A 22,320-nucleotide genomic window follows, 5' to 3' on the forward strand; every position below is an offset into this window, starting at 1 on the left:
GTTCTCATATTTGGCTGGAGATGACACTCACCAGCATCAAAACTAGTTCCAAGTAAATGTTATAACTTATTCAGTTTAATATTAGTATTGAAAAGGTGGACTTTAAATTATACTTATCTATTATTCCAGTAATCATTCTCGATACTTTCATGTCTTTATTACATTACAAGTAATGAAACCAGACGTCTGGTTTAATTTTGAGGTGCTTTGATATGACTGATGATGCCCCACATGGGGGGCGAAACATGTCTCCATTTTAACGATGTTTAACTAAAAATGTTAACATACTGTAATGTATTGAATAGGTTGGAGTCCAATAAATTCTCTTACATTATTATTGACTTTCATGTCTGTTACTTCTAACTTATGAATAAGATATCCTGAGTCCACCCAGCTTTCGCTTCCATAAAGCAAAGTTGGTCTGAAAACAGACTGATGTAAAGATAGTTTCATTCAGGAGCTGACTTCTTTCTTACAGAATACTGTTGATCACAACTGTGAGCACACTGCATTAGCTTTAGTGCATCTTGATTCGATCTCACTTACTATATTACCATCCTGGGAGAACACACATCCTAAATACTTGAAATTATCTACTTGTTCCAGCTTTGTATCACCAATCTGACATTCAATTCTGTTGAAATTCTTACCTACTGACATCAATTTAGTCTTCAAAAGGCTAATTTTCATACCATACTCATTGAATCTATTTTCAAGTTGCAAGATATTAGACTGCAGGCTTTCGGCACAATCTGCCATTAAGAACAAGTCATCAGCATAGGCCAGAGTGATTACTACATTTCCACCTAATTGAATCCCTCTCTGCGATTTTATACCTCTCAGCAGATAATCCATGTAAACTACAAACAACAAAGGTGAAGGAATACAGCCTTGTCTAACCCCTGTAAGCACGCTGAACCAAGAACTCATTCTACCATCAATTCTCACTGCATCCCAATTGTCAACATAAATGCCTTTGATTGATTTTAATAATCTAACCTTGATCCCATAGTCCCCAGTACGGTAAACATCTTTTCGCTTGGTACTCTGTCATATGCTTTCTCTAGATCTACAAAACATGAACACAACTGTCTACTCCTCTTGTAGCATTTTTCAATTTCCTGGTGCATACTGAAAATCTCATCCTGACAGCCCTTCTGTGGTCTGAAACCACACTGGTTTCCATAAAACTTCCTCTCAACCACTGATCGCACCCTCCGTTCCAAGATGCCAGTGAATACTTTGCCTGGTATACCTACTAATCAATGAGATACCTCAAAAGTTGTTGCAATCCTTCCTGTTCCTTTGCTTATAGATAGTTGCAATTATTGCTTTTGTCCAATTTGAAGGTACCTTACCAACACCCTATGTTAATCTTACTACTCTGTTAAGTCATTTCATCCCTGCCTTCCCATTATACTTCACCATTTCAGGTCTAATTCCATCTATTCCTGCTTCTTTATGACAATGGAGTTTATTTACCATCATTTCCACTTCCTCAAGCGTAATTTCACCAACAACATTTTCTTCCTCCCCGTGAGTTCTGTTATTTTTGACACCACCAGGAAGATTTCCTTTTACGTTGAGAAGATATTCAAAATATTCCCTCCACCTCTCCAGTGATTCCCTGTGATCTATTATGAGTTCACTTAAATTACCCAAAACACTGTTCATTTCCTTTTTACCTCCCTTCCTAAGATTATTTATTACCATCCAAAAAGGTTTCCCTGCTGCTTGACCTAGCCTTTCCAGGTTATTACCAAAATCTTCCCACAACTTCCTTTTGGATTCAACAACTGCTTGTTTCTCTCTGTATCTTTCATCTATGTACAATTCCCTGTCTGCATCAGCCCTTGTTTGGAGCCATTTCTGACAAGCCTTCTTTTTATGTTTACAAGCTGCTCTCACTTCATCATTCCACCAAAATGTTCAGTTTTTCCCATCTTTACACACAGTTGTTCCTAAACATTCCCTTGCTGTTTCTACTACAGCATCCCTGTATGCCACCCATTCTCGTTCTACATCTTGAACCTGCTTACTGTCCACTGTTCAGAACTCCTCACTAATCATATCCATGTACTTCTGTCTAATTTCCTCATTCGGGAGATTTTCTACACTTATTCAATTTCAGCCAATTTCACTTTCTCTATCCTAGGCCTAAATATACTTAGTTCACTACAGATCAGATAGTAGTCTGTTTCATAGAAAAATCTCCAAAAAGCCCGTACATTCCTAACAGATTCCCTGAATTCAAAGTCTGTTAAGATATAGTCTATGGTGGATCTGGTACCCTCTAGCCACCCATGTGTAGTGGTGAATAGGCTTATGCTTGAAGAATGTATTTGTAACTGCTAAATCCATACTAGCACAGAAGTCCAGCAGACGCTTCCCATTTCTATTAGCTTCCATATCTTCCCCACATTTACCAATCACCTTTTCATATCCTTCAGTTCTATTTCCAACTCTCACATTGAAATCACCCATTAGCACTAATCTATCCTTGCTCTTGACCCTGACTATGACATCACTCAATGCTCACATATTCAGTACACTGAGATAATTCTCATCCTAATTCGTCCAACTGCCAAATCTACCCACATCATTTGCTCGTTTACATACCTACCTGAAACTATGTTGCGTGCAATAGTATTTCTGATGAACACTCAGCCCTTCCCTTTTTAACACCATAAAGTAAACTTTATAATCTCCTATCTCTTCCTCGTTATCTCCCCTTACCTGAATATCATTCACTCCTAGCACATCCAGATGCATCCACTTTGCTGACTCAGCCAGTTCTACTTTCTTTCTTCCATAAGCCCCATTAATATTTATAGCTCCCCATTGAATTCCATTTCATTCGCCAAGTTGTTCCAAGGAGTCCCCCACCTGTCAAATGGGAGTGGGACTTCGCTACTCCAATACACAAACACATTACAACCATCTTGTATAAATCTTGGTGTTTTACCATCTAAAATGATCAAAAAGATCTCATTTGTGCTAATGCTATCTGATGGGGTAGTGGAAACACTGAAAAAGTGTAGTACTAGAGGCTAGAATGTTCTCCTTAAATATGGAGAATGTAACAGTCTCTGCAGATTCTTATAGCAGTTGAGGATTTCATGGCCAGCATTGTAAACCAGGTCTGTATTTTCTGGGCTTGTAGGCCATGGTCCAAGAGCATATGATGGTGACAACATTTCACCAAAGACTGCATTCGACATTATCAAGTGTTCCAACTGACTTCTATGGCTGTGAAGCCCACAGTGGAATGGAGTGGTGTTGCAATTTCACGTCATTATATAGTGCAGGCTGTGGTCCGACATGGTAGGGACGGTTGCTGATTGGCTGTTTTTAGGCCAGTAACAATGCAGGCTATGGAGTGCTGCTCGTGTATTGGTTCCCTATGCTGGAGGGGCGGTCGATGATTGGTTGTTCATTGGCCAATGGTCGAAGCACTATGGAACCTGGTGTTAGTGACTTGCCTTGGCGGTGACAGACAACTGATCACCCATTGCTTTTCTTGGCCTGCTGCTGCTACAATGTCCTCCATGATTTGAAGTTATCAAGACCAGAAACCAAGCTTTGTTGACCCATTCAGATTCTTCATTACGGTCGAAGCTGTTGGTGTGCTTCAGGATTTCAATAGCTTCCCTTTGTAGCTGGGCATGATAAGTCACAGTAGTTAACAGTACTTTGGTGTTACTATACTGTATGTTGTGGCCTGCTATTAGCGAGTGTTCAGTGACTGATGACCTTCCTGCTTGTCTCATCTAGCTGTGCCTTTTGTGCTCCTTTAGTTGGGTAACAATGCTACATTTCATAGTTTCTGTGTATACCTGGCTGCAGCTGCACAGGATCTTGTAGACACCTTCTATGGAGAGAAGATGATGCTTGTCTTTAGCATGAAAATATGCCTACACCAGGACCAGCCTGTGTACATTGCACTCACAAAAGGGTGGGTATATGCCCTACAGTTGGATTCAGCCATGGGCAATGCACTGATAGATTTCCCTCCGAGATTCCAATTTCAAATTCCTCTCCGGCAATCCCTGGTCAGTTGTAGTGACATTCGGCAAGGAAAAGGCTGCGGCAGTTGAGTGGCTGGTAGGGCAGCTGCAACAGGTAATTCCATCGGGTAGTTGCTTTGACTCTTCCCAATGTGATCCTGCGATCCTGTGATCCGCAATGGCAACAGCAAACTCCACAACTTCCAAGCACAGCCCATCCACGCCACCCCCAGATCCACTTTGAAAGCGATATCTGTAGGCTGGTCAGCCTTTGTTGTGTTTGTTAGGCACATAATTTGGTTTTTCATTAGAGTCCGTATTTCTATGTGTCCTGTTTGTTCTCTTGCATTCTGATGTCTTTTGGTTTTCACTCTGTGTTTCTTTGTATGTCAGCCCTACTTTGAGGGACATGCATGTTGTACTATATTTTATTGTAATAAATATCATAGGGGCCGATGACCTAGATGTTAGGCCCCTTTAAACAACAAGCATCATCATCATCATAATAAATATCATGGGGTCTTGTGTGTAAAAACTGAGCACAGGCATCAGTCATGACAGAGCCAGGAGTAGGCGCAGAGTTCTCCCCGAAGGGAATGCTCCCCTGTGCTATTTATTATAATAATACCAGACAAGTCGGCCATGCGGTTAGGAGCATGTAGCTGTGTGGCTGTGTGCTTGCATCTGGGAGATAGTGGGTTTGAGCCACTGTCGGCATCCCTGAAGATGGTTTTCCATGGTTTCCCATTTTCACACCAGGCGAATGCTGGGGCTGTACCTTGATTAAGGCCATGGCTGATTCCTTCCCACTCCTTGTCCTTTCCAATCCTATTGTCGCCATGAGACCTATCTGAGTTGGTTCAATGTAAAGCAAGTTGTAAAAAACAAAATATTATAATAAAATATAGTACGAGTATGTTTCTCAATTAAGGGCTAACATACAAAGAAACATAGAGTCACAACCAAAAGACAACAGAATGCAAGAGAACAAACAGGATATGTAGAAATATAGACTCTAATAAGAAAACCAAACAACGTGCCAAATAAACACAACAAAGACTGACCAGCTTATAAGAAACACTGTCAGAATGAGTAGCACTACATACGAGGATGGTTTGAAAAGTTCTCGGAATCACCGCTAGATGTCAGTGCTAGAGCAACGAGGTTCCCGCGCAATAATCACACATCCTTTGTGAGTGAACACGTGGTGCGTCAGTGCTCTAGCTGCAGGAGTGTGGTAGTGACGACTCTTTGTTGTTGTTCCCGCGTAGTGATTTGTGACAATGGAAAAAACTGAGATTTGAGCAGTGATTAAATACTTTGTAAAGAAAGGTATGAAAGCAAAGGAAATTCATGCCGACTTTCTGAACATACTGGGGGACTCTGCTCCTTCATTTTCAACTGTTGTCAAGTGGACCAGCGAGTTTAAATTTGGTCGGGAGAGCTTGGATGATGATCTGCGTAGTGGATGGCCAAAAAGTGTTACGACCCCAGAATTTATCGCAAAAGTGCATAAAAAGGTCATGGAGGATCGTCGACTGAAAGTGCGGGAGATTGCTGAAGCTGTAGGGATGTCTTCTGAATGGGTATATTATATTTTAACCGAAGAATTGGGTATGAAAAAATTATCCGCAAGATGGGTGCCACGGCTCTTGATATTGGACAATAAACGCACCAGATTGGAAATGTCCGAACAAAGTCTGGCCCGTTTTCAGTGCAACCAACAAGATTTTTTGCACCGGTTTGTGACTACAGATGAAACTTGGGTCCACTACTATACCCCAGAGACAAAACAGCAGTCAAAGCAGTGGAAACATGGTGATTCACCACCACCAAAGGAAGCAAAGGCAGTGCGTTCGGCCGGAAAGGTTATGGCCTCAGTTTTCTGGGATGCAAAAGGCATTCTCCTGACAGATTATCTTCCTACTGGTTAAACAATTATGGGGCAATACTATGCAAACCTCCTAGACCAACTACAGGAAAAGATATGCGAAACAAGGCCTAGTAGCAAGGAAAAAGGTCATCTTTCATCAGTACAACGCTCTGCCGCACACAAGTGTTATTGCCATGGCAAAACTTCATGAACTGGGGTACGAATTGTTGCCACATCCACCTTATTCACCTGATTTGGCACCATCAGACTTTCATCTATTCCCCAGGCTGAAAATTTTCCTCGGTGGACGGAGATTTTCTACAAGGGAAGAACTGACAGCCGAAGTGGAGAGGTATTTTGCAGGCCTGGAGGAATCTCATTTTTGAGATGGGATCAAGGCACTGGAACATCGCTGGATCAAATGCATTAGTCTACAGGGAGACTATGTTGCAAAATAAAAGCAGTTCCACCGAGGTAAGATGCTTAATTCTAGTACATTCCGAGAACTTTTCAAAACACTACGAATATCAGTTTCAATGTGAAGTGGTCTGCTAAAGACAAAAGTTATCCTCTCTTCACAGCAGGTGTCTACAAGATCCTGTGCAGCTGCAGTCAGATGTACATACGAACTACAAAATGCACCATCACCACCTGACTGAAGGACCACAACAGGCACAGCCAGCTCGGACAGGCAGAAAAGTCATCAGTCGCTGAGCACTCGCTACTAGCAGGTGACAACATGGAGCCCAATACCAAAGTACAGTCAACCACTTTGTCTTACCACGCCTGGCTACAAAGGGAAGATATTGAAATCCTAAGGCACACAAACAGCTTCAACTATAAGGAGAATTCTGAATGGGTCAACGAAACCTGGTTTCCAGTCCTGAAAGCTTTAAATCCTGGAGGACATGGTGGTTGCGGTTGGCCAGAAAAAGCAATGGGTGATCAGTTGCCTGTCAATAATAAAAACAAAACATAAATTTGAAATAATTGATTATAAAATTTAACTCGTCAAGGCAGGTTCACTAATGCTGGGCTCCATAGCGCTTCAATCATTGGCCGAAGAACAGCCAATCGGCGATTGCCCCTCCAGCATTGTGGATCAATGGATGAGCACTGCACCATAGCTTGCACTATTGTATCATTTGCCTAAGAACAACCAATCAGTGACCACCCCCCACCACCACGGACTACAGCCTGCACTATATATTGAGGTGGAATTGCGACACTACTCCAATCCACTGTGAACTTCACAGCCATTGAAGTCAGTCGGAACACTTGATAATGCTGAACTCAGTCTTCGGTGAAACATCAGGACCATCATATGCTCCTGAACCATGGCCTACAAGCCCAGAAAGTACAGAAATGAATTATGGATTCTTGCTTGATAAGTTGTCAATAAAGAACGTTAGTATACAAAGCTGTGTTTGAAAAACTCAAATAGTGAGAGCATTCGATTCTCTTCCAGCCTCGGAGTGAGTTCACACACTGGATTAGAATGATGCAAATAGGGAGAACAATCATGTTAAACAACATGAGTGAACCTGCTCTGAGGCTGGAAGAGAATAGATTGCTCTCACTATTTGAGTTTTTCAAACACTATCAATCATTATCACTCACTACTGATCTGCATTTTGGGCAGTTGCCCAGGTGGCAGATTCCTTATCTGTTGTTTTAATAGCTTTTTCTTAAATGATTACAAAGAAATTGGAAATTTATTGAACATCTCCCTTGATAAGTTATTCCAATCCCTAACTCCCCTTCCTTTAAATGAATATTTACCCCAATTTGTCCTCTGGAATTCCAGCTTTGTCTTCATATTGTGATATTTCTTACTTTTGAAGACACCACTCAAATGTATTTATCTACTGATGTCATTCCACGCCATCTCTCCACTGACAGCTTGGAACATACCACTTATACTACCAATATAAATGGTGCGTTATTGGACATTATAAATTTTCCAGCTAACTCATTCCTGGTTGCCAGCGTTTCGCTCCAGTGTGTTAAGTTGGGCTCATCAATTGGTAAATAGCACACCCACCAAGCCGAATGGCTTGTGCATACCGTGGAGGCCACTGTCCAATAACGGACTATTATATTGGTTTTATAAATTTACTCATTCGGGTCAAATATTTCAGGTTCCCTATGGGAATCAATACCTATATCACATACCACTTAGTCGAGCAGCTCGTCTACATTCTGCCAAGTCTTCCCAGCCCAAATTTTGCAACATTTTTATAACGCTACTCGTTTGTCGGAAATCACCCAGAACAAATCGAGCTCTTTTCTTTGGATTTTTTCCAGTTCTTGAATCACGTAATCCTGGTGAGGGTCCCATATCCTGGAACCATACTCTAGTTGGGGTCTTACCAGAGACTTATATACCTTCTCCTTTTCATCCTTACTACAACCCCTAAATATCCTCATAACCAGGTGCAGAGATCTGTACCCTTTATTTAAAATCATATTTATGTGATTACCCCAATGAAGATCTTTCCTTATATTAATATATAGGTACTTACAATGATCTCCAATAGGAACTTTCACCCCATCAATGCAGTAAGTAAAACTGAGGGGAATTTTCATATTGGTGAAACTCACAACCTGAGTTTTAACCCTGTTTATCATCATACCATTGCCTACTGTCCATCTCACAACATCATTGAGGTCATTTTGAGCTGCTCACAATCTTGTAACTTATTTATTACTCTGTACAGAATAACATCATCTGCAAACAGCCTTATCTCTGATTCCACGTCTTTACACATATAATTGATATATATATATATATAAAAGCATAAATGTCCAATAATACTGCCTTGAGGAATTCCCCTCTTAATTATTACAGGGACAGCTAAAGCTTCGCCTACTCTAATTCTCTGAGTTCTATTTTCTAGAATTATAGGCACCCACTCAGTCACTCTTCTTTTAGTCCCATTGCACTCATTTTTGTCAGTAGTCTCCCATGATCTAACCTACGAAATGCCTTAGATAGGTCCATCGCGATACAGTCCATTTGACCTCCTGAATCCAGGATATATGGTTTGTATGCTAATGTTCCTTCTTGACAAATTATCAAGCAAGAATCTGTAATGATGGTTACAATTGCTGTACTTAAGGGGAACATTCAAGCATCTATTATTGCATTTCCTCAATGTTTCCACTTCCTCACTGGATAGTACTAGTACAAATCAGAACTTTTTGATCATTTTAGATGGAAAAGCAGCAAGATTTTTACAAGATGGTTTTAATGTGTTTGTGTGGTATATACAGTAGAGTCTCGCTCAACCGACCTTCGCTTATCCGACATTCCGTGTTATCCGACACTGGTAGACTTAATTTTAAACTTTTGGTGGAGACTAAAGGACCTGCCAATATCTGGCCCCGTTCTGCAAGAAAAGGCGGTGTATTTCCAGAAGGAGGTTTAATGAAGGGGACCCTAAATTTACTGCCAGTGCTGGGTGGCTTCATCAGTGGAAAAAACGGTATGGAATGAGGCAGCTTAATATCTGTAGAGAAAAACTGTCAGCTAAATCCGATGAGGTTGTGAAATTTAAAAAGGAATGTCAAGTAATAATACTTGCTGAAGGATTAACTGGTTAAAAGATTTTTAATTGTGATGAGACTAGGCGAAATTTCAAGATGCTGCCATCAAAAACTCTCGCAGCCCAAGCCGAGTACAGCCGCAGCTACAAGCGTAGTAAGGAAAGATTTACTGTTCTTGCCTGTAGTAATGTTACTGGGTACTTAAAAGGAAAATTGCTTATGATTGGTAAAGCAAAGAAGCCTAGGGCATTTATAAAAATATTTCTGTTAATGCTCTTCTAGTCCATTACACGAATCTGAAGGCTGCCTGGATGTCTGCTGACATCTGTAAAGACTGTTTTGTTACACAGTTTGTTCCAGATGTACAAAAATTTCTAGCTTCAAACACTCTCCCTAGAAAACCTCTTCTTCAACTAGACAACGCTCCATCACACCCAAATGAACAGTAACTTAGAAGTGGTGACATCAAATTCACGTTCCTCCCTCCTAAGGTGACGTCATTATGCCAGCCAGTGGACCGAGGTGTACTGGAAACATTGAAGAGGAAATATCGGCGGAAACTCCTTTCACCCTTGATTGTTGGCAAGTTTCTTTTTGTAAGATACATGGAATGTTTTCATTCTATACTGCATGTACTGTGCAATTGAACTGATAATTCAATAAATAGAGTGCTGTAAAACATGTTCCTGTTTGTTTTAGTTAATTTTCAAAGTAATTCTGTACTATCCGACATTTTCGCTGATCCGACATACTCCAGGTCCCGTTTGGGTCAGATAATCGAGACTCTACTGTATATTTATTTTAAATATATTTTTTATCTAATTTATTATTATAACTTGCATTCTTTATGATTTATAATATTAGCTAAATTACCTGAGGATGATCCCATAAGGACTGAAACAGTGCTAATATCAAAGTAAACTATTTATCGTAACTGAATAATGGACAAGAGTATTGAATAGGAATTATAATCATTATAAAATATCAAATAAAGTGTGTGCTGATACGACTGTATAATAATAAAATATTGAATAGGAGGACGGGTTTTTAAGAAAGTTTGTAATGTAGAAACTTTTTGATCTTAAAACTATTATGCTATTCTGTATTATAAGGGAAGAATCTGCCCAAAATGTACCTGCAAATATGAAATCAGATAAAAATATTGCCTAACATGGTCAAAGAAAAATACTGAAGAATTATTTTGATGTTCCTTTAAAAAATGGAAGTGTTTTCAGATTTCCTGTAAAAAAAAACATCTTAAGGCATGCAGTGATTTTTCCAAAGAGAAACACAATTATTTTTTTTTTTGCTTTACGTCGCACCGACACAGATTGGTCTTATGGCGACTATGGGACAGGAAAGGACTAGGAGTAGGAAGGAAGCGGCCGTGGCCTTAATTGAGGTACAGCCCCAGCATTTGCCTGGTATGAAAATGGGAAACCACGGAAAACCATCTTCAGGGCTGCCTATAGTGGGGTTCAAACCTACTATCTCCCGAATACTGGATACTGGCCGCACTTAAGCGACTGCAGCTATCGAGCTCGGTGTAACACAATTTTAGCTCACAAAACCTACTGCTGAACTTGAATTAAAAATTTATGTGACAAAATACTCTAAAATGTCCATCATAAATATTGTGGATTCTTTCATGTATCTTCATAACATAAATCTTGCAATCACTTTTGCTAAAAAAAAGATGATCAAATTTTTCAATGTGAAACAGTAAAATCACCTGTTTAAGCCCCTTTATTTTAGGAAAAGGGCTAATTTCAAATTGCTAATAAATTTTTCTGCAGAAAAGAAAGAACTTTTATTTTTGGACCTGGTACAACATATCCACAAATCACTAGAATTGGTAAAGGTGAATGAATGTAGTTGCCAGGGATATGCGCCAATGCAAACTCTCTAAGAATGATGTCATCAGCAGAAGGAAAACCACCACCACCACCACGAGAGAGAGAGAGAGAGAGAGAGCGAGCGAGAGAGTTGTTAGACAATATCTCAGAATACCAATATAAATGGTCCGTTATTGGACATTATAAATTTTCCAGCTAGCTCATTCTTGGTTGCCAGCGTTTCGCCCTCATGTGCTAGGGTGGGCTCATCAGTTGGTACCTAGCACACTTACCAATACGCTGGCTAGTGCATACCGTGGAGGCCACTGCGTACGCTAACTGGAGCCACCGGCAGTGCCAATGCACTAAGAGACTTTGTCTCATCACTAAAAATTGATGCCTGCTTGGCCATCAGATGATATAGACGTTGATTCCCATAGGGAATCTGAAATATTTGTCCTGAATGAGCAAATTTATAATACCAATATAAATGGTCCGTTATTGGACATTATAAATTTTCCAGCTAGCTCATTCTTGGTTGCCAGCGTTTCGCCCTCATGTGCTAGGGTGGGCTCATCAGTTGGTACCTAGCACACTTACCAATACGCTGGCTAGTGCATACCGTGGAGGCCACTGCGTAGGCTAACTGGCAACCAAGAATGAGCTAGCTGGAAAATTTATAATGTCCAATAACGGACCATTTATATTGGTATTATAAATTTGCTCATTCAGGACAAATATTTCAGATTCCCTATGGGAATCAACGTCTATATCATCTGATGGCCAAGCAGGCATCAATTTTTAGTGATGAGACAAAGTCTCTTAGTGCATTGGCACTGCCGGTGGCTCCAGTTAGCCTACGCAGTGGCCTCCACGGTATGCACTAGCCAGCGTATTGGTAAGTGTGCTAGGTACCAACTGATGAGCCCACCCTAGCACATGAGGGCGAAACGCTGGCAACCAAGAATGAGCTAGCTGGAAAATTTATAATGTCCAATAACGGACCATTTATATTGGTATTATAAATTTGCTCATTCAGGACAAATATTTCAGATTCCCTATGGGAATCAACGTCTATATCATAATATCTCAGAACCATTCTTTGTGTGAGATAAGTTGTCTCATCATGTTAACAATTGGGATAAAAATACAAATAAATTAAAAATATATATTAACCTGTTGGGTGGGCAATGTGACGAGATCCGCGGCTACAAGTCGCTTGCTCGGTGGGGAACGTGGATATATCCGCCTATTCAAATTATACTTTTCTTCTCAGTTGCCTGCCTGCAGAGGTTTATTTTCTATTCAGCAGCGTATTCCTGATGAGTCTGCCCTCTGATGTGATTTTTTTTCAACTATGTTCTCCCAATACCAATGTGTCATCCATGAGTTGCAACATAAAGAACGCAACTGACGTCCAGGCAAGAATGACCTAAGGCCTAATAGCTCCGCGCTGAAGCTTTAGCTCATCGCCTAATCGTCCCTTGGATGTGATTATGACACTGAAAAGACATCTCTGATGACAATTTAGAACTGTGGCCTGATTTATTATCCCCTTCCTTCACGACTGGAGTGCGTGTTTATCGCGAGTTACACGACATTTTATTATCGTACACATCCGTAATATTTTATGATTTCCGTCCAAACTGCTGAGACCAGGGTTCTATTCGATCCTTTTTCTTACATTTTTTCCTGCTAAAATATCTATAAGGAATTACCGGCCCCCACTGTTAGAGCAAGATGATTTACGGGTCATGATAAACGAAATGTTGGAATTTAGTGGGGAGAAGTGTGGTATTAGTGAAGTAAGTTCTGCCGCAGGGGAAATTGTAAGTGAGATGAAATCACCTGGAATAAGTACTGCAGGCTCGAATATACAGGGTTTGGGCGTAGCTGATGCAAATGTTCAGCAGTCGCAAAAGAGACAACACATGTTCGAATCCAGTTCAAGTAGCGATCATGACAGTGACAGTTGTGACGATAATACTGATTACAATCCAACCATTGCAAGTTCATCAACTTATACTGAAACTGGACAAGGAAATTCCCGCTTTGATCCAAATTTCCATCGTGATGTAAAGAGAGTGTTTTTAGGGAAAACAAAACTGAGCGAAATATTTTAATTACTTTTTTATGACAAGATATGCCAGAACATAGCTGAACAGACAAAAGATGCTGAGCAGCAAATCGCACATAAAACCCAGTTTAGTAAGACGAAAGGTAGGAATCAAGATCAAGACCGTGTCCGAACAAATAAGGACGAAATAAAGCTTCTTATGGCCACACTGTTGCCGCAGGGGATTGTACAGAAACCTAAATTAGGACACTATTTCTCGCATTCGCTTGTTCACTACGCCTATTTTCTATGAGCTGATGACACATATGTTATTTTCTCTTGCCAAATTAAATGGCCTGGGCGGCCTCCTGAGACCAACTTGGCAGGTTCGATTCTGGCTCAGACCGGTGGTATTTGAAGGTGCTCAAATACGTCGGCCTCTTGTAAGCAGATTTACTGGCATGCAAAAGAATTCCTGCGGGACTAAATTCCGGCACCTCAGTGTCCCCCGAAAACCGTAAACATAGTTAGTGGGACGTGAAGCCAATAACATTATTATTATTATTATTATTATTATTATTATTATTATTATTATTATTATTATTATTATTAGATTTTCCTCCACATCTTTATACATATCTCTGACAATGAGGTGAGTAATGCAAAACTTCCTCCAAAAATATACGAGATAAATCCAGTATTTGACCACCTGTTAGCAAAATTTTCGGAAGCTTATACCCCTGATGGCAAAATGTCAATTGATGAGAACCTCTTGCTATGGAAAGGGTGGCTAGGGTGTAAAGTTTACATAACAAGAAAACAATCTCGTTTTGGAATGTAATTATATAAATTATGCAAAGGCGAGACATGAGACATGACCTGCTTCCGTGTGTATCATAATGAACAGCTGTAAAAGACATAAAACTGTGAAGACTGTAAATACTGTAAATATCACCCATATTGTAGTGCAATGTAGTCCGTTTATGTCACTTAGTAATTGTAGGGAGGCTATATAAACTTGATTCCTCGAAGGCGCAAACCAACATAACAGAAAATTTTGTGAGTATTATAATTTATTCAATTGCACATCTTTAAGTACATGTAAACTTTGTGAATCTACAATTTACATATACAGAAACATTTATTTCCAGGCAGAGATTGATAGTAAACTGCCTAAAATATTCAGGTGAAAGTTATTGTATAAACAAAAACCAGAGCTTTGCTGTTAAGAAGAAGCAATCTCGATATCACAGTGTGAAGGTACTTAGTACGTTTTTGCACAAAGTATTGAAAAATTAAAATAATAGAATTTTTCAAGAATTAAATACATTATATTTAAGTAAATATTTCTCTTTTGGCCCTTCAATAGTTCATTTTAGTCTAAGGTTGTTTTTAATCAAGTAATTAAATATTTTCTTCAATCAGGGAAATTGCTCCCCACCTGAGAGTGAGCTAGTATGTACCGAGCTCCCCACTTAAGGGGTTAAGATAAATATTTTGATCAGAATAAACGCAGAAATGTACAAATCTGAAGGAAATTGCATCCAACAACAGTGATGATAACAACAAGAAATGTAAACATTACTTACTGGCAAATCTGTAGGCTGTGCACATTTCTTGACATTTCCATTCTCACACGGTTTGAAAGACCATTTTACAATTGCTAGTGGATAACCCTTTGCTGTACAGTTAATTCTGTAGAAATTCCCTGGTTCATATTTAATCCTTGGTGAATCAAGTTTCACAACAGGTTTGCCTGAAATAGAAATAGTTTTTCATATCAGGAAAGTATGTTTTGTTTTTTAGTAGTTCAAATTATTATTATTATTTTTATTATTTATTTATTTATTTATTTATTTATTTATTTATTTATTTATTTATTTATTTATTTATTTATTTATTTATTTATTTACTGTAGTTATGTCCTAGTTTGTAAACCATGGGCAACAGCTGAGTGGCCTAGTAAGTAGTCCTGAGAGTCAGGATACCAGTTGCTACGGAATGGGAGTGTGCATCTCGGACATATACTGAGTCATGGCCCTCCTTGTGCTCAGGTGGCTAGGACTATACAATCCACCGGTGGTCCATAACCCGTTACGGGAGAGATCCTCACTTGGACTATGTGTAAGTAGGGTAGCATCCTGCTTCATGAATTTACCGAGCTCAGAACATTTTAAGCAAGCCTTGGACCTATGGGAGTAACGGAGTCCCACTCCCATTTGACAGGCGAGGGACTCCTTGGCAACAACTAGGAGAATGAAATAGAATTTGATGGAGAGCTATCAATATTAATGGGGCTTATGGAAGAAAGAAAGTAGAACTGGCTGAGTCAGCAAAGAGGATGAATCTGGATGTGCTAGGAGTAAGTGATATTCGGGTAAGGGGAGATAACGAGGAAGAGATAGGAGATTATAAAGTGTACTTGACGGGTGTTAGAAAGGGAAGGGCAGAGTATGGGGTAGGGCTGTTTATCAGGAATACCGTTGCACACAACATAGTTTCTGTTAGGCACGTAAATGAGCGAATGATTTGGCACTTGGAGGAATTAGAGCGAGAACTGTCTCAGTGTATTCACCATCTGAGGGTGCAGATGAGGATGAAGTTGACAAGTTTTATGAAGCACTGAGTGACATCGTGGTCAGCGTCAACAGTAAGGATAGAATAGTGCTAATGGGCGATTTCAATGCGAGAGTTGGAAATAGAACTGAAGGATATGAAAGGGTGATTGGTAAATGTGGGGAAGATATGGAAGCTAATGCAAATGGGAAGCATTTGTTGGACTTCTGTGCTAGTATGGGTCTAGCAGTTACGAATACATTCTTCAAGCATAAAGCTATTCATCGCTACACATGGGAGGCTAGGGGTATCATATCCATAATAGACTATATCTTAACCTACTTCAAATTCAGGAAATCTGTTAGGAATGTACGAGTTTTCTGGGGATTTTTCAATGATACAGACAACTACCTGATCCGTAGTGAACTAAGTATCTCTAGAACTAGGGTAGAGAAAGTGAAATCTCTCTGCAATCGAATAAGGGTAGACAATCTCCAGGACGAGGTAATTAGACGGATGTACATGGATATGATTAGCGAGAACTTTCGAACAGTAGACAATAAGCAGGTTCAGGATATAGAAAGAGAATAGGTGGCATACAGGGATGCTGTAGAAGAAACAGCAAGAGAATGCCTAGGAACAACTGTTTGTTGGCAAGGCAGACAGGGACTTGTACTTGGATGAAAAAACAGAGCAAAACAAATAGTTGTTGAATCCAAAAAGAAGTCGTGGAAAGATTTTGGTAATAACTTGGAAAGGCTAGGTCAAGCAGCAGGGAAACCTTTCTGGACAGTAATAAAGAATCTTAGGAAGGGAGGGAAAAAGGAAATGAACAGTGTTTGGAGTAATTCAGGTGAACTCATAATAGATCCTAGGGAATCACTCGACAGGTGGAGGGAATATTTTGAACATCTTCTCAACGTAAAAGGCAATCTTCCTGGTGGTGTTGCGAACATCCAAGCTCATAGGGAGGAGGAAAATGATGTTGGTGAAATTATGCTTCAGGAAGTGGAAAGGATTGTAAATAAACTCCATTGTCATAAAGCAGCAGGAATAGATTGAAATTAGACCTGAAATGGTAAAGTATAATGGGAAGGCAGGAATGAAATGGCTTCATAGAGTAGTAAGATTAGCAAGGAGTATTGGTAAGGTACCTTCGGATTGGACAAAAGCAGTAATTGCAGCTATCTATAAGCAAGGGAACAGGAAGGATTGTAACAACTATCGAGGTACCTCATTGATTAGTATAGCAGGCAAAGTATTCACTTGATGTAGATGTTGATTCCCATAGGGAATATGAAATATTTGTCCCGAATGAGTAATAATACCAATATAAATGGTCCGTTTTTGGCCATTATAAATTTTCCAGCTAACTCATTCTTGGCTGCCAGCGTTTCGCCCTTGTGTGCTAGGTTGGGCTCATCAGCTGGTACCTAGCACACCTACCAAGACGCTGGCTAGTGCATACCATGGAGGCTATCTATCTATCTATCTATCTATCTATTAAATTTTTCCATTACCTACCTGAAGGGGTGGGGTGGGTCACCTAGAGGGTAACGCCCTCTCTCTGGCCAGGAGATGCGGGCAGGTTGGGGAGATGTGATGGAAGAAGGAGGTCGGTAAAGGATGTGAATATATAGGAGATGGGAGAGGAATTGTGCCTATGCCTAAGTATTGAAGTTCGTTGAGTGAGTTTATTAGCATAGATGGTTACAAAGTAGTACAAAAGATATTACACAGATTTAGAAGTATGTAGGAGGATGATATAACGACTGTGGGATGAAAGTGGGGTTAGTACTAGATGTAAGGGAAAGGGCTAAGATGTGAAAGATACAGGAGAATTTATGCAGGGAAGTGAGTAAGGTGTTCAGGGGGTTGGTTGGGGGTTGTATTGGAGGAGAAAAACCGGGTGGAGGAGGGTAAAAACGGATTTGTGGACTCGGTGGAAGGGAAGGAGGAGCCGGCCGGGGATGGCGATGGGATGTATGAGATCGGTTAGCAGGATGGGGAGGAGAGCGAGATGGTTCGCTGTAATGATGGCAGCCTTGAAGACGGATTCCATTGTTGATGAAATGTTGGGCGATGTCCGGAGTCAGTAGATGAAGGCGAACGAGGTGAGTAGGTTCTGGAGCATTGAAAATCCGAGTTGCTCTGCGAACTGGTGTTCCTGTCTGGCGGAGGTCTTGAAGTATGGCGTCGTTGGATAAGAGCGGTTCCACTCCTAGGATGACGCAGGTGCAATCGGTCAATGATGGCGGCATTATGTCGGTGGAAGTGTATTCATCTGATAGCCAAGCAGACATCAGTTTTTGGTAAAGACACAAAGTCTCTCATAGTGCATTGGCACTGCCGGTGGCTCCAAGTAGCCTACACAGTGGCCTCCACGGTATGCACTAGCCAGCGTCTTGGTAGGTGTGCTAGGTACCAACTGATGAGCCCAACCTAGCACATGAGGGCGAAATGCTGGCAACCAGGAATGAGTTAGCTGGAAAATTTATAATATCCAATAACGGACCATTTACATTGGTATTATAAATTTACTCATTCAGGACAAATATTTCATATTTCCTATGGGAATCATCATCTATATCATCTGATAGCCAAGCAGGCATCAATTTTCGGTAAAGAGACAAAGTCTCTCATAGTGCATTGGCACTGCCGGTGGCTCCAAGTAGCCTACGCAGTGGCCTCCACGGTATGCACTAGCCAGCATCTTGGTAGGTGTGCTAGGTACCAACTGATGAGACCAACCTAGCACACGAGGGCAAAACGCTGGCAAACAGGAATGAGTTAACTGGTAAATTTATAATATCCAATAACGGACCATTTATATTGGTATTAAAGTATTCACTGGCATCTTGGAAGGGAAGGTGCGATCAGTAGTTGAGAGGAAGTTGGATGAAAACCAGTGTTTTTTCAGACCACAGAGGGGCTGTCAAGATCAGATTTTCAGTATGCGCCAGGTAATTGAAAAATGCTATGAGAGGAATAGACAGTTGTGTTTATGTTTTGTAGATCTATGTTATGTTTCTTAGATCTAGAGAAAGCATATGACAGGGTACCGAGGGAAAAGATGTTCGCCATACTGGAGGACTATGGAATTAAAGGTAGATTATTAAAATCAATCAAAGGCATATATGCTGAAAATTGGGCTTCAGTGAGAATTGATGGTAGAATGAGTTCTTGGTTCAGGGTATTTACAGAGGTTAGACAAGGCTGTAACCTTTGCTGTTCATAGTTTAACTCTCTTGGTGCCAGGCGGTAGTGCGAGCACCCTCCCTTTACATTGCCAGAGCCGATCTGGTCGGCCTTTAACTATCCAGTCAGAAGTTGCCAGAGCCGATTACATCGGCCGGCTTAAAGTTCTGTGATATACATAATTTTGAGGCAACCTATAGTGACGTGCATACTTTTGTTACAACCTGTAGTAAAGGGGGTACACGTTATTGTGTGCCTGGCCTTGCTTTGGCAGTTCTAAGAGGGTGTTATACTTTTCACAAGAGTCATTTCCTGTGTTTACAAATACCGCTAACCGGTCAGTAAGAGATTGCTCCTTGCAGTGAGTGGATTTGTTACAGGAAAATGACATGTTGTTCACGTGATATTTTTCAGCAGGTATTGATGACAATAAATTAATGCAGTGTTTGGAATGGTGCGAAGTTAACGTGGATAATTTATCGGATTGCGATAGGGAATTTAGTTCAGAGAGTAGCGACAAAATTATACCGGACACGTCCGCGGAATCACCGTAGCAAAAGAAGAGACGTTTAATTGTGTCTAACAGCACTAAAGCTACTCTGAATATGGTGGTAGATGAAACTAGTGATAACGAATATGATGATGATGTCACTGAAGAACATTTTGTGGAAATTTGTCCCAATGAACCCGACAACATTCCTCAACCTCCTGTCTCCTTCAAGGAAGTTCTTGGACCTAAACATGCCCTACCGTGTGATTCTCCGCCCATATCATACTTCAGTTTACTTTTCACTTACTCTCTGCTAAACCTTATAGTCGTCACATATAGTCCCCTATCATTACCTTAATGCCGGTCTCCGCGGGCCAAGTGTAGCGTGCCTGCCTCTCACCCGGAGGTCATGGGTTCGATTCCCGCCCAGGTCAAGTATTTTCGCCTGGTCTTGAGGGTTGGTTCGAGGTTCACTCAATCTAAGTGACCCTAAGTGATTGCAATTGGGGATGAGGGTGAGAGGGCGACCCTGGTCTGGAAAACCAAGAATAATTACTGAGAGGATCCGTATCACTGACCATGATTCACCTCGTAAACTGCAGGTACCGAACTGAGCAGCAGTCGCTTAGTAGATCAAAGCAAATCACGGCTTTAGTCCCATACATTTCTTAATTTCGTAAATTCTGTTGTATTGTAAAATTATTCTAATATATACTACAACCAAAAACGAGAAACTTTTTCCGAAAACAAAAACTATAATATCAACTACTATTTTTACTTATTTAATAATTCAGAATTATTTTAATACTGTGTTGTCCGCACGTAGGATCTTGTCAGTATTTGCTAAACATCGATACATACGCGCGAATTTTATCGGTGAGTAAAATTGTCTTGTTTTTACTAGTGACATATGTTTGAATTTTTATTTTTTACGTTTTTATTTTTCTCGTTCAAATTAGTTATTCTATAGAATTGTATTTAGAAATATATTATACATAATTACATATATTCTTTTGTATCGTAAATTATTTTTTCAAAGTAGATATTAAGAGAGAAAATGCGAAAATATTTTTCTCTTCCTATCTGTAAACATTATCGACAACTATAAATCAACAATAAAACGTCTTTGACTCTTTATATCACTCCAAACCAGTTACTTATTCTACATAGTCGATATGTAGAAAGTTTCATGCTGGTATTTGCTATACATCGGTAGATATACACGAATTTTAAAATACATGTATTTCCACTGAAAACGGCCTGGCACTTTACAGTAGTAGAGTGGAGGTGGAGCTCTGGCCTTTTCCAGCTGATGGGGAGCGGCCGACCAGATCGGCTCTTGGCTCCAAGAGGGTTAAATGGATCATCTGCTGAAAGGTATAAAATGGCAGGGAGGGATTCAGTTAGGTGAAAATTTAGTAAGCAGTCTGGTCTATGCTGATGACTTGGTCCTAATGGCAGATTGTGCCGAAAGCCTGCAGTCAAATATCTTGGAACTTGAAAATAGGTGCAATGAGTGTGGTATGAAAATTAGCCTTTCGAAGACTAAATTGATGTCAGTAGGTAAGGAATTCAACAGAATCGAATGTCAGATTGGTGAAAAAAAGCTAGAACAGGTTGATAATTTCAAGTATTTAGGCTGTGTGTTCTCCCAGGATGGTAATATATTAAGTGAGATTGAATCAAGGTGTAGCAAAGCTAATGCGGTGAGCTCGCAGTAGCAATCAACAGTATTCTGTAAGAAGGAAGTCAGCTCCTGGATGAAACTATCTTTACATCGGTCTGTATTCAGACCAACTTTGCTTTAGGGGAACGAAAGCTGGGTGGGCTCAGGATATCTTATTCATAAGTTGGAGGTAATAGACATGAAAGTAGTGAGAATGATTGCTGGTACAAACAGGTGGGAACAATGGCAGAAGGGTACTTGGAATGAGGAGATAAAGACTAATTTAGGAATGAACTCGATGGATGAAGCTGTACGGATAAACTGGCTTCGGTGGTAGGGTCATGTGAGGCGAATGGAGGAGGATAGGTTACCTAGGAGAATAATGGACTCTGTTATGGAGGGTAAGAGAAGTAGAGGGAGACCAAGTCGACGATGGTTAGACTCAGTTTCTAACGATTTAAAGATAAGAGGTATAGAACTAAATGAGGCCACAGCACTAGTTGCAAATAGAGGATTGTGGCAACGTTTAGTAAATTCACAGAGGCTTGCAGACTGAATGCTGAAAGGCATAACAGTCTATAATGATAATGTATGTATGTATGTATGTATTTATTGATTTATTTATTTATTTATTTGTTTTACTGAAATTGTACATGTACAATTTAGTGGTGGTAGATGGAGAAAGGGCAAGCTCCACTTATACGGAAGTGTCTCCATCTCCACATGTATGTGTACATAAACTCTACTGAATATTTACAAATATGCAGACAATTTTAAATTTACATATTTATACTCCAAACACTGTAGTCTTAGATTAATAATTATCTTGATTTATTTACAAATTAGAGTAAGAAGACCCGGTCATTTGTACCCTCACTCATACCCCTCTATACACACTCATTCACAACCACTCCCACACATGCACGCATACACATTCACTCACCTTCAACTGTTTTTGCACCCATCTTTCTTACAATTTGAAGTTATATACATCACATATGGGTTTCTATTTACATGTACATTTCCTTTACTGTGCAGAGGAAGTGAGGAAGAGGAAGCAGTTTTACCTCAGATGGTAGAAGGTTCCAGG

General features: G+C 40.2%; 1 protein-coding gene across 1 annotated transcript in view; it reads right to left on the reverse strand.

The window, feature by feature from the left end:
• The window catches only part of LOC136866091 (platelet-derived growth factor receptor alpha), a 178,174-nt gene that overhangs the window by 124,898 nt on the left and 30,956 nt on the right, over positions 1-22,320 (reverse strand). Inside the window, exon 3 of the mRNA XM_067142754.2 lies at positions 14,910-15,076. Coding sequence (XP_066998855.2) covers positions 14,910-15,076 — 167 coding nt within the window. The remainder of the gene's footprint in view (positions 1-14,909; positions 15,077-22,320) is intronic.

Source organism: Anabrus simplex, chromosome 3, assembly GCF_040414725.1.
Source record: "Anabrus simplex isolate iqAnaSimp1 chromosome 3, ASM4041472v1, whole genome shotgun sequence".
Classification (NCBI taxonomy): Eukaryota; Metazoa; Arthropoda; class Insecta; order Orthoptera; family Tettigoniidae; genus Anabrus; species Anabrus simplex.